Source organism: Trachypithecus francoisi, unplaced genomic scaffold (genome assembly GCF_009764315.1).
Source record: "Trachypithecus francoisi isolate TF-2019V2 unplaced genomic scaffold, Tfra_2.0 Lachesis_group9, whole genome shotgun sequence".
In the NCBI taxonomy this organism is placed as follows: Eukaryota; Metazoa; Chordata; class Mammalia; order Primates; family Cercopithecidae; genus Trachypithecus; species Trachypithecus francoisi.
The window spans coordinates 65960838-65977152 of record NW_022681474.1 but is presented as its reverse complement, the minus strand read 5'-3'; the positions used below and the strand labels follow the sequence as shown (position 1 = coordinate 65977152).

At 37.4% G+C, this 16315-nt stretch overlaps 1 protein-coding gene across 4 annotated transcripts in view; it reads right to left on the bottom strand.

Annotated features, from left to right (window-relative positions):
• The window catches only part of HERC4 (HECT and RLD domain containing E3 ubiquitin protein ligase 4), a 155108-nt gene that overhangs the window by 122805 nt on the left and 15988 nt on the right, over window positions 1–16315 (bottom strand). For all 4 annotated transcript variants that reach the window (XM_033209166.1, XM_033209168.1, XM_033209169.1 and 1 more), the window contains one exon: window positions 1728–1887. In XM_033209166.1, coding sequence (XP_033065057.1) covers window positions 1728–1887 — 160 coding nt within the window. The remainder of the gene's footprint in view (window positions 1–1727; window positions 1888–16315) is intronic.

Below are 16315 nucleotides of genomic sequence, written 5' to 3'. Positions count from 1 at the left end.
AAGTTCAATTAAAAAAACGAAAGTCTCAACAGATAGTTCATTATTAACATGATATAACATGTCAAATTAAGAGTTCCTATGCTCCATTTTCTTATTCCAGTAGTTACATCCTCATTCTCAAACCAAAACAAACTTTATCAATGTTAAAAACAAAATACATAAAGATGTGTGGAAAAATGCCATCTGCAGTAAATCTAAAATTAACTTAAGAATACTTTGGTTCCAGCTGGGCAAGGTGGCTCACGCCTGTAACCCCAGCACTCTGGGAGGCTGAGGTGGGCAGATCACCTTAGGTCTGGAGTTCGAGACCAGCCTGACCAACATGGAGAAACCCCGTCTCTACTAAAAAAAATACAAAATTAGCCAGGTGTGGTGGCGCATGCCTGTAATCCCAGCTACTCAGGAGGCTGAGGCAGGAGAATTGCTTGAACCCAGGAGGCAGAGGTTGTGGTGAGCCAAGATCGTGCCACTCCACTCCAGCTTGGGCAACAAGAGCAAAATTCTGTCTTTAAAAAAAAAAAAAAAAATCCCTTGGTCCCTGTATAGTTCTTTTATCCCTACAACTACTACTAGGAAAAAGAACAAAAGAGTTTAAAGAGGTCACAATTTGTATAAATTTTAAAACTAAGTATGAGTTAATGTATTATTTACGTATCTAAAATAAACTGAATACTTTTCTTTAAATCTGTATATTTTTCACCTACGTAATTCATGCTGTTAGAGTTTTTAGTATTAAAACAATGATTAACCAGGCACGGTGGCTTATGTCTGTAATCCCAGTACTTTGGGAGGCCAAAGTGGGCAGATCTTGAAGTCAGGAGTTTGAGACCAGCCTGGCCAACATGGTGAAACCCCATCTCTACTAAAAATACAAAAAATTAGCCAGGTGTGGTGGTGGGAGCCTGTAATCCCAGCTACTCGGGAGGCTGAGGCAGGTGAATGGCTTGAAACCGAGAGGCGGAGGTTGCAGTGAGCCGAGATCACACCATTGCACTCCAGCCCGGGCAACACTGTGAGACTCCGTCTCAAAAACAAACAAACAAAAAATGATTATGCCCTCTATAACTGTGTAAGACTAAAACATTGATGAGGCACTGCTTATTTTTTAATTGTGAAATAATTATATGATGAATTAATTAAATTGTGGTCACTGCTATGTAAAAAGTGGAAACTGACTACATTCTTTTTACAGTAAGCATGTTAGACTTCTATACTCAACAGAAACAATAAAGACTAAAAAAAGACAAGTTAGTGAAAAACATTCAACAAATCAACATTTAATAAATATTTCAATAGCAGGAACACTCAAGATAGTCGTTTAAATTAGTCTAACCGACTAAAAAAATTTGTAATGAAGCAAGTATTCCCTATCCCTTTTTTTTTTTACAAACATAAATTCTATTGATTATAGAGAAAATATAGAGTATATAAAAATAGCAAACCAATCAATAGCTCAATTAACATCATAAGCAAGAACCAAACTCTTTTTTTTTTTTTTTTTTGAGACGGAGTCTCGCTCTGTCGCCCAGGCTGGAGTGCAGTGGCCGGATCTCAGCTCACTGCAAGCTCCGCCTCCCGGAGCAAGAACCAAACTCTTATCAAAGGACTCAAAGGGGAGAAATAATGAGATGTCAACTCTTACATGCCCAAAGATAAGCAGAACGACATAGATTAATAAATTTATTTTAAAAGATTGTTAAGGACCTCTTTCTGGTCACCTTTGTTACCTGGGTACTCTGATGCATTCCTCTGATCCTAGCAGGCCAAGCTGTCCATCAGAATCGAGACCCCAAGCATACACCTGGCCTTTGTCATTTAGTGCTAACGTATGAGCTTCTCCACATGAAACAGCTACGATATTTTGGGCATCCAGGGCAACAACCTGCTCTACAGAAATCAAGAAAAGAGATATTGCATTCTAGTACAGAAATCAAAGAAAAAGATACTGCATTCTAGTTTTGAATTTCCAATAAGAACAAAACACATTCTTCATTTTATACAAACAAGCTAAAGATATGCTTAAACATAATGCTAGATATAACCAGTTATTTTAAACGATTCAACAAACATATTCCATACATTAATTCTCATTGTGGTAAACCACAGATAAATATATTACAGGGCAAAATCAACTCAGAATATTAAGTGACCTGATCATTTTCATGAAGAAGGGCTTATAAAGATTCTCTCAGAATGTACCTTCTATTCAAATCTATTACTAATAAAAGAGTCCAGGTGGAAAAAAAAAAAAAAAAAAGAAGAAGAAGAAATCATTTAAATAACCTGGGCTGCTTGATTTTAACAATAAGATCATAACTGACACACATATTACAATGTATACGCTGCCATGAAGTGATTCTGAAATTAATGATATAGGCCCAGTGTGCTGGCTCACGCCCATAATACCAGCATTTTGGAGGGCAGATCGCTTTAGGTCAGGAGTTCGAGACCAGCCTGGCCAAAACGGTGAAACCCCGTCTCTACTAAAAATACAAAAATTAGCTGGGTGTGTGGTAGTGCTCGCCTGTGATCCTAGCTATTCGAGAAAGAATGAGGCAGGAGAATTGCTTGAATCTGGGAGATGGAGGTTGCAGTAAGCTGAGATCATGCCACTGCAATCCAGCCTGGGTGACAAAGCCAGACCCTGTCTCAAGATAAAAAAAGAAAATTAAGGAAATAAACTGAATTAGCAATTTCTGAATGGAAAGCAAATTTTTTAAAGATCTCATAAATAAAGCATCTATTAGATACGGTGAGTAGAGAACTGAAAGGCTGTAAGCCATGACTGACAGGGTTTCCATTTGTGGACTGCCAACTTAATATTAAAAGATATAAAAACTGCTTACGTGGTTAAAATATGTTCAAGTTTTAAATCAGAAATTAACTTAAAATACTGGCTCTACTACCAGTAGCCATCAATTGACAAATTAATAAGGAAAGTGAATTTGTTTCTCTTAGTCCTCAAGATGTGTTTGTCAGTTTTTTTTTTTTTTACTAGTACCACAAGTTTTTTAAAAGATGCCATTTAAAATTAACTTTATTTCAGCTTAATAAGAAAGCTATAATCATTGTCTTCAACAAACTAAAAGTCTTATGTTGAAAGTGGTTAAAACTGGATCAGGGTTTCTTCAGAGGCATAGTTTAGCTCAATTTACAAATGCAGCTGTTCAATAACGAAAACAGACTGAACCAAAGAGGCTAAAATTCCTATCGATATAGAAATTCAAATTGTATCTAAATTACTATCTTGCATTTTGGAGTGGGAAGTTAGCCCTAGATAGCCTCTAGGAACCTGCACAACTCTAATGATGTATTAAGTACTTACCTACTCCTGAAGCTTCCAGTACATGGAAGTTTATTACACTAATACCTCACTTTTTGTAGAGCTTTTAAAAAATTATTTTACAGAAACATACAAAAACAAAAAAGGAAAACAAGATACGACACTGTTCCCAAAAAAAAATAAAGAAAAAATACTTAGAAGTAAAGCATCATTTGTTTATATCAAAACATTCCCATAAACCTTAATTATGAAGAAGTAAATGTTTAAAAGATCTGTTATCTCTCACAGAGGTTCCAGTAAAAGTCAAGGTCTCTCCAGAACAATCCTCAAAGGAAGTAGCAGAAAATGACAGGATGAAAAGGGGGATAAATAAGACTGCTTGGTTGGTTCAACAATAACAAATTAATAGCATCAGCTGTAAAGAAAGCAATGGTTGTAAAGTCAAAGGCACCAAATCCAAGAAACAAAGAAGCAATCATTTATATTCAACAGTTGTATTGTATAACTTGTGCTCCAAGCACGGACAGAGAGAGAATAAAACAAGCATCCTAGCCCTCAATGAGTTTATGGCCTACGGAAAAACAGGTGAGATAAAGATTGTGACTAAATGCCAAGATAAACATATACAAAAAGCACTAAAGGAACATGAGCTATTTATGTAAACCTTAAAAGATAGTCCAGGCCAGGTAGCTCACACCTGTAATCCCAGCACTTGCGGAAGCCAAAGTGGGACGATCACTTGAACCCAGGAGTTTGAGACCAGCCTGGGCAACATAGTGAGACCTCATCTCTACAAATAATTTTTTAAAAATTTAGCCAAGCATGGTGGCATACACCTGTGGGGAGACAGGGGGGAAGAATCACTTGAGCCCAGGCAGTTGAAGCTACAGTGAGCTGTGATCGTGCCACTGTATTCCTTCATGGGCGACAGAGTGAGACCGTGTCTCCAAAACAACAACAACAACAAACATGAAGAATTTTGGAAAACAGTGAAAACTAGCTGAGTCCTGAGAAGGAGATTCCATGTATCCATTTGAGGAAATTCAAGTTAATTGTTATAGCAAAACCAACAGCAAAGTCAAAAAACTGATGGAAAAAAGGCGGCAAAAAATATTATTCATCTCAGACAAAATAACATCCCCAGTTTTTATTGATTTCCTAGGGGAAAAAAAAGGTCAGTAATTCACATGACAAGTGGGTAAGAGATGTGAACCAAAAGTTCAGAGAAAAAAACCAGAAATGGCCCGTAGAGAAATGCAAATTCAAACTACACTGAGAAGCCAATAATAGATTAGCTTAGAAAACTCATCAAGCTATACATGTATTTTCAATTTTGCACTTTCCCATATGGGTTAAGCTTCATTAAAAAATCTATCAGGAGAATAAGAAGACAAGCCATAGCCCGGGGGAAAATATTTGCAAAAGATACAGCTGATAAAGTGTTAATCCAAAGTAAACAAAGAATGCTTAAAACTGAACAACAAGAAGAAAACAAACAACCCCATTTTAAAAACAGGTAAAAGACCAAAACTTACACCTCCTCAAGGAAGACACACAAATGGCAAGCAGGCATACAAACAGATGTTCAACTTATGTCTCCTGGGAATTACAACTTAAAAAAACATACCACTACACACCTATTAGAACGGCCACAAGACAAAACACTGACAACACCACATGCTGGCAAGGATGTGAAGCAACAGGAACTCTCCTTCATTGCTGGTGGGAATGCAAAATGGTACAGCCACTTTGGAAAATAGTTTGGCAGATTCTGACAAAACTAAATATACTCTTACCATATGACCCAATTCCTTGATATTTACTCAAACACTTATGTCCACATAAACACCTGCACATGGTGTTTTTGTTTTTTTGTTTTTTTTGTTTTGAGACAGGGTCTCACTCTGTTGCCAGGCTGAAGTGCAGTGGCATAATCATGGCTCACTGCAGCCTCCCAGGCTCAAGCAATCTACCCACCTCAGCCTCCAGAGTAGCTGGGACTATAAGCACAGGCCACTATACGCAGCTAATCTTTTAATTTCTTGTAGCAACAGGGTCTCACTATGTTGCCCAGGCTGGTCATGAACGCCTGGGTTCAAGCGATCCTCCCACCTCAGCCTCTCAAAGTGTTAGGATTTACAGGCATGAGCCACCATATCCAGCCCACATGGAAGTTTTCAGCAGTTTTATTTATAATTGCCAAAACCCAGAAGCATCCAAGACATCCTTTAGTAGGTGAATGGATAAACTGTGGTACATTCTGACAATGGAATATTTAGTGCTAAAAAGAAATGAGCTACCAAGCCATGAAAAGACATAGAGGAAATGTACTTAATACTTAATAAAAAAAAGCCAATATGAAAAGGCTACAAACTATATGATCCCAACTATATGACAAGCTGGAAAAGGCACAATGATGGAGACAGTAAAATAATTAGTGGCTGCCAAGGGATAAAGGGAGGGAGGGATGAATAGGCAGAGAATAGGGGATTTTAAGGACAGTGAAACTATTCTGCCTGATATTACAATGATGGATACATGTCATTATATATTTGTTAAAATCCATTTAATGTGTAACACTAAAAATGAATGCTAAAGTAAACTATGGAATTTGGGTGATAATGATATGTCAGTGTAGATTCATTGATTTTAACAAATGTGCCATCGTGCTGCAGGACAACCAGAAAGCTGGGGAGGTGGTGCATGGTGGGGGACGGGAAGTAGAAGGGAACTCTTCATTTTCTGCTCAGTTTTGCCCTGAACCTAAAAAACTGCTCTAAAAAGAAAGGGTATTTTTTAAATTTGTTTTTTAAAAAACCCACATACCAAGATATCATTTATTCACCTGATAAAAATCAAAAAGTTTGACAACAGTTCATGGGAGAAAAAGGCACTCTTGTACACTGTTTGTCTAAGAACAAAACAGTACAACTTCTATGAAGAGAAATGTGGCAATATCTAACAAAACCCACATGCATTCACCCTTCAGACCTAGCAATTCCAATTCCAGGAATTTGTCCTATAGATATACCTCTGTGTATGTGTACATATATATTTGCAGCACTATATACAATAGCAAAAGACTGGAAATTCTCCAGTATCCAAAGATTCCATCTACACACTGAAATATTATGCTCTGCAATTTAAAAAAAAAAAATAAAGAAAGAAAAGAGGAAACTATACGTTGTTATGAAAAGATCCCCAGGGTATATTATCCAGTGGTGAAGAAAAAATGATAAGATGTGAAATAGTGTAGGTGATTTGCTATTTTTTGTGTAAGAGGAAGAAGAAAACATATTCATATTTGCTAATATTGTATCTACATTTTAAAAACTTTGGAAAGACAGGTCGGGCACAGTGACTCACACCTGTAATCCCAGGACTTTGGGAGGCGAGGCCAGGAGTTAGACACCAGCCTAGGTTGAGGGTGTCTGTAATCGCAATATGAGAATTACCTGAATCCAGGAGGCAGAGGTTGTAGCAAGCCAAGTTCACACCACTGCACTCCAGCACTCCAGCCTGGGTGACAGAGTGAGACTGTCTCAAAAAAAAAAAAAAAACTTTGGAAAGATACACAAAAAACTAACATATGAACAGGCACAGTGGCTCACGCCACCTAGCGCCTTGGGAGGCCGAGGTGGGAGGATGGCTTGAATCCAGGAGTTCGAGACCAGCCTTGGCAACATAATGAGACCCTATCTCTACAAAAAAAATTAAAAATTAGCCAGGCATGGCGGCAAATGCTTATAGTTTCCACTACTCGAGGAACTGAGGTGGGAGGATCTCTTGAGCCTAGGAGGTCAGGGCTACAGTGAGCCGTGATTGTGCCACTGCACTCCAGCCTGGGAGAGAGTGAGACTGTCTCAAAACAAAAAACAAACAAGGCCAGACGCAGTGGCTTATGCCTGTAATCCCAGTACTTTGGGAGGCTGAGGCAGGCAGATTGCTTGAGTCCAGGAGTTCAGGACCAGCCTGGACAACATGGCAAAACCCCATTTTCACTAAAAAAAAACAAAAAATTAGCCATGCACACCTATAGTCCCAGCTACTTGGGAGGCTGAGATAGGAGAATCACCTGATCCTGGGAGGCTGCGGCTGCAGTGACCAAGATTGCACCACTGCACTCCAGCCTGGGCAACTGAAGTGAGACCCTTTCTCAAAAACAAAAAAACAACAACAAGCGTAGTTATTTAGAAGGGATATAGGCAGAGGGAACAACAGTGTGGTCAAATGTAAGAGCTAAGCTTCTCAATGTATATTTAAATTGCTTTGATGTTTGAACCATGTGAATATGTTGTCTTTTCAAAACAAACAATAAACAAAATGTAACTTAAAAAATATAAAAGAAACAGATCCTTAGAATAAGTAGTTAACGCAATGTATTAAAACCATTGTTTTCATTTTAAAACTAATCTGAGCTCTTTAATTTTTTTCAACATACTAAACACTAAAGATAATTTTGGTTCTTTCAGAATTTTAGCCCCTTCCAATTATTGGGATACTAACTTTGAAAATGGATAATGACTTCAGCAATACATTATTATAAAAACACATGACTTGAGAATAATATATAATAGCTGACTTTTCAGACATCAAATACACAAAACTGATAACTTCACTACAATTTTTTAAAAATTATCTATTTTTTCCAAATGGCTCATCAAAATGAATAATCTCAACCATTTTTCCCCAGTGTCCTAGAAAGTCATATGAATGGTTTGTTGAGACATTTTATATCCAAGTCAAATTCTGGTTGAATACTCAAATCAAGATGACCTAAAAAGGGAGATAATGAATGACAAGCAAGAATGAAGAGAAATAAATGAATCCAACAAAACAAACAAAAAAATTCACTTACAAAGCCTGGCCCAGTAATGCTCCATGTAAGAAAGAGATGCAAAAAAACTCATGCCAAATCTAACAGCAAACATTTATTGTTTACTATGTTCCAGGTACTGTGTGCTATTAACTTTTTATCACCAAAATACATGTACCTTTAAAGGTCAATCACACAATTAGAAAACGGAGAGTTGAGGGGGATTAAACCACATCAATTGACGATAAGTAGAAAAACCCGAAGAAGACCCAAAACAACAACAAAAAAAACTTGCCACGTAAGTCCATTAAAAAAATTATTGAATCCTTTGCTAAATAAGGGCTAAAAGATGTTGAAATTACAAATGCTTGATGCTAAACTTGTTGGAAAGGTTTAATAACAGCATATAATCATTATAGTCAATAGTAATTAAGAAATAAAAAGCTATGTTATTTAAAAATATGAACACACACAGATAAAATATATGGCAAAATGTTAACACTTTGTTGTTTTTTTGAGAAGGAGTCTCGCTCTGTCGCCCAGGCTGGAGGGCAGTGGCGCACTCTTGGCTCACTGCAAACTCTGCCTCCTGGGTTCACCCCATTCTCCTGCCTCAGCCTCCCGAGTATCTGGGACTACAAGTGCCTGCCACCATGCCTGGCTTTTTTTTTTTTTTGTATTTTTAGTAGAGACGGGGTTTCACTGTGTTAGCCAGGATGGTCTTAACCTCCTGACCTCGTGATCTGCCTGCCTCAGCCTCCCAAAGTGCTGGGATTACAGGCGTGAGCCACCGAGCCCGGCCAATGTTAACACTATTCTTTCAACTTTTCTTTCTTTTTTTTTTTTTTTTTTGAGACAGGATCTCACTCTGTTACCCAGGCTGGAGTGCAGTGGCATGATCTCGGCTCACTGCAACCCCGCCTCCGGGGCTCAAGTGGTCCTCCCACCTCAGCCTCCTGAGTAGCTGAGACTATAGGCTAATTTTTTGTATTTTTTAGAGATGGGGTTTCAACTAGGTTGCCCAGGGTGGTCTCAAACTCATAAGCTCAAGCAACACAACTGCCTCAGCCTCCCAAAGTGTTGAGATTACAGGCATGAGCCACTGTGCCTGGCCTCAACTTTTCTTTATGCTTCAAAATGTTCATATAAAAAGTGTGAAAAAAAAAATCATTGTGTTCCTATCAGTATTTATGAGTCACAGTATTTCTCTTCAAGGAAAGAAGAAAAGAGACATTTAATTTTCAGAGGCACAAAAAGGAAAACACAAATAGAAAAGACTGGCTTTTGAATTCATTTGTCAGAGACATAGGCAAAACCTGAAAAGATAAAGTGCTATACAGATGAAACATATCCACTTTGTAGATAACGACTTTGAATACATCTCTAATAGGTCCTTATTCATCACTACTTCTGGTTCTATCATTAATCATACTTTTGAAAACACTAATGGTGCATCATTTTACCGAAGAGAAAGAGGCCATCCTTCTTTGCTTCATAAAAGAAAAACTTTCATTTTTAGGCTTATTTTTAAAACAACTACAATGATCAATCTAATGAAAATTTTCATTTCTACATCATCTGTGTCCTTCCAATCACCTTTGTAGGCAAATCCAACTTTAGTGTTTGTTTGCTTACAAACTACATCAAGTACATGTTTCTGCACAAACCTCATTAAAAAAAAGAATACTGTCTCACATACAGGATAGATAGGGCCAGATTCTTGTTGCAAAATATTACATAACAAAGTACTTTCTGCTGAACGAGTAACTGGGTAAGAATATCCTATGTCCTCTGGGACCTCAGAAATATTATCAATTAAGCTTGTGAAAATTCATAGAGTATCATCATCTCCAATTCATTGTGTAAGAGTTCATTTATATGATCAATTTCACCATAATAAAGTGCTGCTCTCTCTGATATGTCTGAATTGTGAAACATCTCCCTCTGTCAATTTTCTTCTCTTTGCCATTATGAACAAAGAATGAAAAAATCCTATAGTTTTAATTGTGGTCAACAAAAGTTACAAAAAAAGGAAAATAAAAGCTACAAAGATAGAGACTCCAGACTTATTTTATAACATCTTAAAAGATGACACAATATTCTGTACAATGCACAAAGAAACAGAAGGATGCTAAATACTGATGGTTTATTTCACTACCGCATCATCCTTCTAAGAAACCACATCATTCTTCCACTTATTATTTTAGTCTTTTTATTCTAGTCTAGCTAGGAATAATCAATTCTCACTATGTGCAGTAGTTATGTCACCATGAACACTGACTTAGCAAATATTGAATTATTGCCCCTAAAGAAAATACAAGGTAAGGTTCCTGCAAGCCTCTGGTCAGAACATTTTTGTCAACCGATAAATACATAATCTTGTTTTAGGGATGTTTCTGTTTAAAAATATCTCATTTAGTATGTATTTAAGTATTACATTTTTTTTTTTTTTTTTGAGACCAGGTCTCTGTCACCCAGGATGGAGTGCAGTGGTGAAATTACCACTCACTGCAGTAGCAACCTCCCAGGCTCAGGTGATCCTCCTGCTTCAGCCTCCTGAGTAGCTGGGACCACGGACATAAGCCACCACACCCCACTAATTTTTTAATTATTTGTAGAGATAGGGGTCTCCCTATTTTGCCCAGGCTAGTCTTGAACTCCTGGACTCAAGTAAACCTCCCAAAGTGCTGGGATTACAGGTTTGAGCCACAGCACCCAGCCTGGGGACCATTTTAAACAGTAAAATCACCAATAAGATTGGCAAAACATGCAAAAAAAAATGTGGCATTAAATATATCACAAAAAGGCCACTTGTTTGCAATGACTGCTAGAACAAAAAGGCAGAGCACTGCCTTAAATTTCCACTGGTAAAGTGCACATTTGCTGACTCAAGTATTTGGCAGTTCTGTGAATGCCCATGTCCAGGAATGACCACAAACTAAAACATTGGTCATTTTATATAGAGAACAAAAATCTCGTTGATATTTTATGTTCACGTTAACAGGATCTAGAATCAGTAGCTATGAAGAGCAACAAGTATAGCCACATTGAAAAATTTTAATACTGAGGTCAGAAGGAATATACTTTGTCAAATACCTATTTTAAAGAGATCATTTCAACTCCACCAGACCTTAAGTTTCCAAATCCTCTGTCCTACCATGCCTCATTAGTTGTTAAAGATACAGATTTCCCCTTCCCTTCTCTCTGAACAACTCAAAACTCTAAACTAGGGCAATGCAAAGTATACCTAAAATCCATGTCTAAAAATTTAACTTTAAAGTTCTCAAGATACCATACTATAAAATAAAAAAGGTATTGTAGAGCTCCATTCTTACACATGTATGCAGATAAAAGATTGGGAAAATGATTACCAAATTTAACACTGGTTTTTTATGTTTTTTAATTTTTCTTTTCTTCTTCTTTGTTTTATTAAACAACTGAATGTGTAGTTGAAGTATTTAATGATTTTTTTTTTTTTTGAGACCAAGTTTCACTAACTTTGTTAGTCAGGCTGGAGTGCAGTGGTACAACTTCAGCTCACTGCAACCTCCACCTCCCAGGTTCAAGAAATTCTCTCAGCGAACCACGCCCACCTGGCAACACCACGCCCAGCTAATTTTTTGCACTTTTAGTAGAGATGAGGTTTCACCATGTTGGCCAGGCTGGTCTCAAATTCCTGACCTCAAGTGATCCACCTACCTCAGCCTCCCAAAGTGTTGGGATTACAGGCATGAGCCGCGCATCTGTCCCATTTCATGATTCTGACTTTTTAAAGATAAAGATATTAATCACTTGGGATTAGTGAATAACATCAATGAGTAATTCAGATTTGTTTCTAACTTTAAATAATTACATTGCTAATTTTGTTGCAGAGAAAACAAATAACCAAAGGCTACTTCACTCAAGGCATAAACTTTCCTATTACTGAAAAATAATAGTGAAATTATTGTTTAAATAAAACAAAGTACAACTATTGTTTACTAATACTTTTATATTTATTTTTATTTTTATATTGTTTTTATTTTTTGAGACAGAGTCTTGCTCTGTTGCCCAGGCAGGAGTGCAGTGGCACAATCGGCTCACTGCAACCTCTGCCTCCCAGGCTCAAGCGATTCTCCTGACTCAGGCTCCCAAGTAGCTGGGATTACACACATGTGCCACCATGCCTGGCTATTTTTGTATTTTTAGTAGGGACAGAGTTTCACCATGTTGTCCAGGCTGGTGGTAACTGATACCTTTAGAAGGATCTCTAACATCATGTACTTAACAATCATCACAAATTATAAGACAAATTCAGAATTAAAGAAACAAAACTAAACCATCAATAAATGAAATGAAAATTTTTATTCCCTCTAATTATTACTAATAATTACCAGTAGGAATTTGAAATGGTACAATCCATAGGCAAGAAAGTATTTCAGTGGGTTCCCTGATAAAATCTAAAGTTAATATAAAGTAACTTACATGTCTTAGTTGACAGCAAACAATAAAATGTTTATACGAAGAAACAACTAACAAGATTAACAAATTCTTTGTAATGGGTATGTTGACAAGTTCATACCCCTTTTATATATTCTATTTATATAGAGGAATACAGTTAACATATATAAAGAGCTTATGTGCCTGGCACTAAGCTTAGCACTTTAATTACTTAATCTTATTTAACCCTCATAACACCATGAGAAAGGTTTGCCATTATCCTTAAGCTTCACAGATAAAGGCACTAAGTTATAAACATTTCCCTATTTATTGAACCGCTGTCCTTTTGCTAATATTCAAATATAACATAGTTATGTTTTAATAATTTACTTCCAAAATATAGTTTTATTTTTACTTAGGGGCATTACAATGTCCTTTTTTTTGAAACAGAGTCTCGCTTTGTTGCCCAGGCTGTAGTGCAGTAGCGCATCTCGGCTCACTGCAACCTCTGCCTTCCGGGTTCAAGCAATTCTCCTGCCCCAGCCTCCCGAGTACCTGGGATTACAGAACTGGCCACCATGCCTGACTAATTTTTGTATTTTTAGTAGAGGCAGGGTTTCACCATGTTGGACCAGGCTGGTCTCGAACTCCTGAGGCGATCCACCGGCCTCAGCCTCCCAAAGTGCTGGGATTACAGGCGTGAGCTACCACGCCTGGCCCTTTCTTTTAAAGAAGTACTACCTGGATGTCTATGAACTGCTAAAATTAATTGCTTTGAAGAGGAAAGAAGAGGTAAAGGTGAAATATAAAGACTCCAACATAATACAATACAATCATATAGTTCCTTTAGCTCAATTTCTTTCAAAGACAAGCAAGAATGAACCCTCAGAATATATTAGTAGAGTTTTAAATTTTAAAATTTCCACTGTAATTTAGCTGATGGTGATCAAGTTCATTAAAACAAGAGTCTATGATCTTCCTTTCCTAAGACACAACCAATAAAACACATTGATCCTGTGCTCTTTCAACAACCCTGCCCTGAGTTGCTTCTATGTGCACCACAGTGTTTCACTGTGGTTTTAGCAAAGACATGTTAAGACAAGGTTTTCTACCGTCCAGGAGATGACACGGTAGGGAAGATAATTGTAATGGGAAGACAGTGATGCAATTTATTAACTTACTGAATTCCATGGACTGTACTTGATAGTTCAAAATGTGTGACTTGAATTCTTATAAAAGTGACCAAGGAGTAATGACAGAGATAGTACTTTAGCTGGGCAAAGTTCAAGACAGAGAAACTGAAATATACCTTGGAAAGATTAACCTAGAATTAGTAAGAAGAATGAAGTGGAGCAGGGAGACCAGTTAAAGAGCTACTGGCCACAGTTCTCATGCACACCAGTAATAGCCCAGAATGAAACAAAGAATTTTAGATTGAGAGAAAAGGAAACTAAGGGCCCAACAGTTCAAAGTAATTAGCTCAAAGTCACACAAGCTATTTGCAAAGGAAATTAAAAAACAAGACAGTCACTGAGAAAAATAACTAAAATCTGGCAACTGGCTCAATGTGGGTGCTACGGGAAAGGAAACAGACCCTAAAATGAATCTAAGGTCTGAATCTAAGTGAGTGCAAGCATTGACAAACAAGGAAAAGGAGTTGTTTTTGCATTTTGTTTTGACAGATAAAGATAGATAACCGCAATGGCTTCCATTTTAAATGTTTCTTTTTTTGTTCTCCACAACTTATCAGTTTTATACCATTTCAAACATACATGATATATATATATTTGTCCTTGATTTTCTTGAGGTATAAATTTCTCTCATAATCAAGCACTGTATAACAGTGGATGCACAGTTTATCAACAACACACTAAGCCAAAATTTTATTCAGATTGGTGTGAAAATAACAGCAAATGCAAAATAAGAGTAGAGAAGTACGATCAAACACATGCATTCTACATTTTAAGGTCAGCTTATCATTTTGGGAGGGGCAGGGCTGGTTTTAAAAGTATAACTAATGGTGGCTCACGGCTGTAATCCCAGCACTTTGGGAGGCCAAAGCGGGCAGACCACAAGGTCAGGAGTTCGAGATCAGCCTGGCCAACGTGGTAAAACTCTGTCTCTACCAAAAATACAAAATTAGCCAGGTGTGGTGGCGCATGCCTGTAATCCCAGCTACTTGGGAGGCTGAGGCAGGAGAATCGCTTGAACCCGGGAGGCAGAGGTCGCACTAAGCTGAGATCGCACCACTGCACTCCAGCCTGGGTGACAGGGTGGGACTCAGTCTCAAAAACAAAAACAAAAAAAAAAAAGAAAAAAAAATAGTATAACTAAGTAGTATTTACTCAAGTGTCTATGATCCTCAAAATATCAATACACAAACTACACCTTATTAATTTTTTTTGGCTTTTAAGACAGAGTCTTGTTCTGTTGCCCAGGATGGAGTGCAGTGGTGCAATCACATAAACCACCACCTTCTGGGTTCAAGCAATTCTCATGCCTCAGCCTCCTGAATAGAGTAGCTGGGATTACAGGCGTGCATCACCATGCCCAGCTAATTTTTTCTATTTCTAGTAAAAACAGGGTTTCACCATGTTGCCCAGGCTGGTCTTGAACTCCTAAGCTCAGGCAATCCACCTGCCTTGGCCTCCCTAAGTGCTAGGATTACAGGTGTGAGCCACCACGCCTGGCCACCTTGTAATTATTAATCATTAAATAACCTTAAAATCAATGATCAGTCTAACTGCCATCATTTATGTGCTTCTCGCAAGAAAAAAAGGCATCTTTAATTCTTTTCTTTTTTGGTATCATTATTATATCTTTAAAGTCTGAAGGTAAAGGAATCCAATCCATTTTATATCGCTCCAATAAAGCATTACCTCTAAGTACCATAAACAGACAATTTTTAAAATTTTGGTATAGTGTTTGAATAAGAGCTCCAGTAAGGTTAATTGAAGGCTAAAGACAAAGAAGTACTTTCATGCCTAGCACAATATCAGGGGCATAGTAGGAAGACAACTGTTTGTTGAATAAATGCCTGAACTTCAGGCATAAATGAAAAGATCTGTATTATATATCTGGAGGTAATTATGAAAGCAATATAGTTTCCATATAAGACAATGTAACAGTCACCAGGCAAATATGAAACAGCATAATATCACATTACCATGAGGCAGACCTAAATTTAAATTCCCACTCTAATATTGTTTTTTCTTCTAAGCAAACACTTATTGAATACTCACCATATGCCAGGCATTGTTCTTTGCTCTGTTACGTTTTAGTTTTATTTTTTTGAGACAGGAGTCTCACTCTGTCACCAGGCTGGAGTGCAGTGGCGCAACCTCGGCCCAGTGCAACCTCCACCTCCCGGGTTCAAGTGATTCTCCTGCAGCTACTTTCAGAGTTTGGCATGATTATCCTAATTTTAGAGAAGAGAACACCTAGGCACAGAGAGGTTAAGCAATGTGACCAAGAAAACAGATCTAGCAACAGAGCCAGGATTTTTATGTAAGCACGCTAATTCCAAAGCCTACCCTTAAAAAAAAAAAAAAAAAAGGGTAACATATTTACATTGTTTTTAAAAAGGTATGCAGTGAAAAGTCTACTATGTATGTTCTCCATCAACCTAACTCTCACCACTTTTTTTCCCACCTCTACACCAAGAGTTACCAATGTTATTAGTTGTATATATCCTTCCACGGTTTTTTGTGTATCTATAACCAAATGCAAGTGTATATTTTTCTTTGTTTAAAAAACCCAAAATGTAGCTCTCTATACATTGCTCTCTACACCTTGCT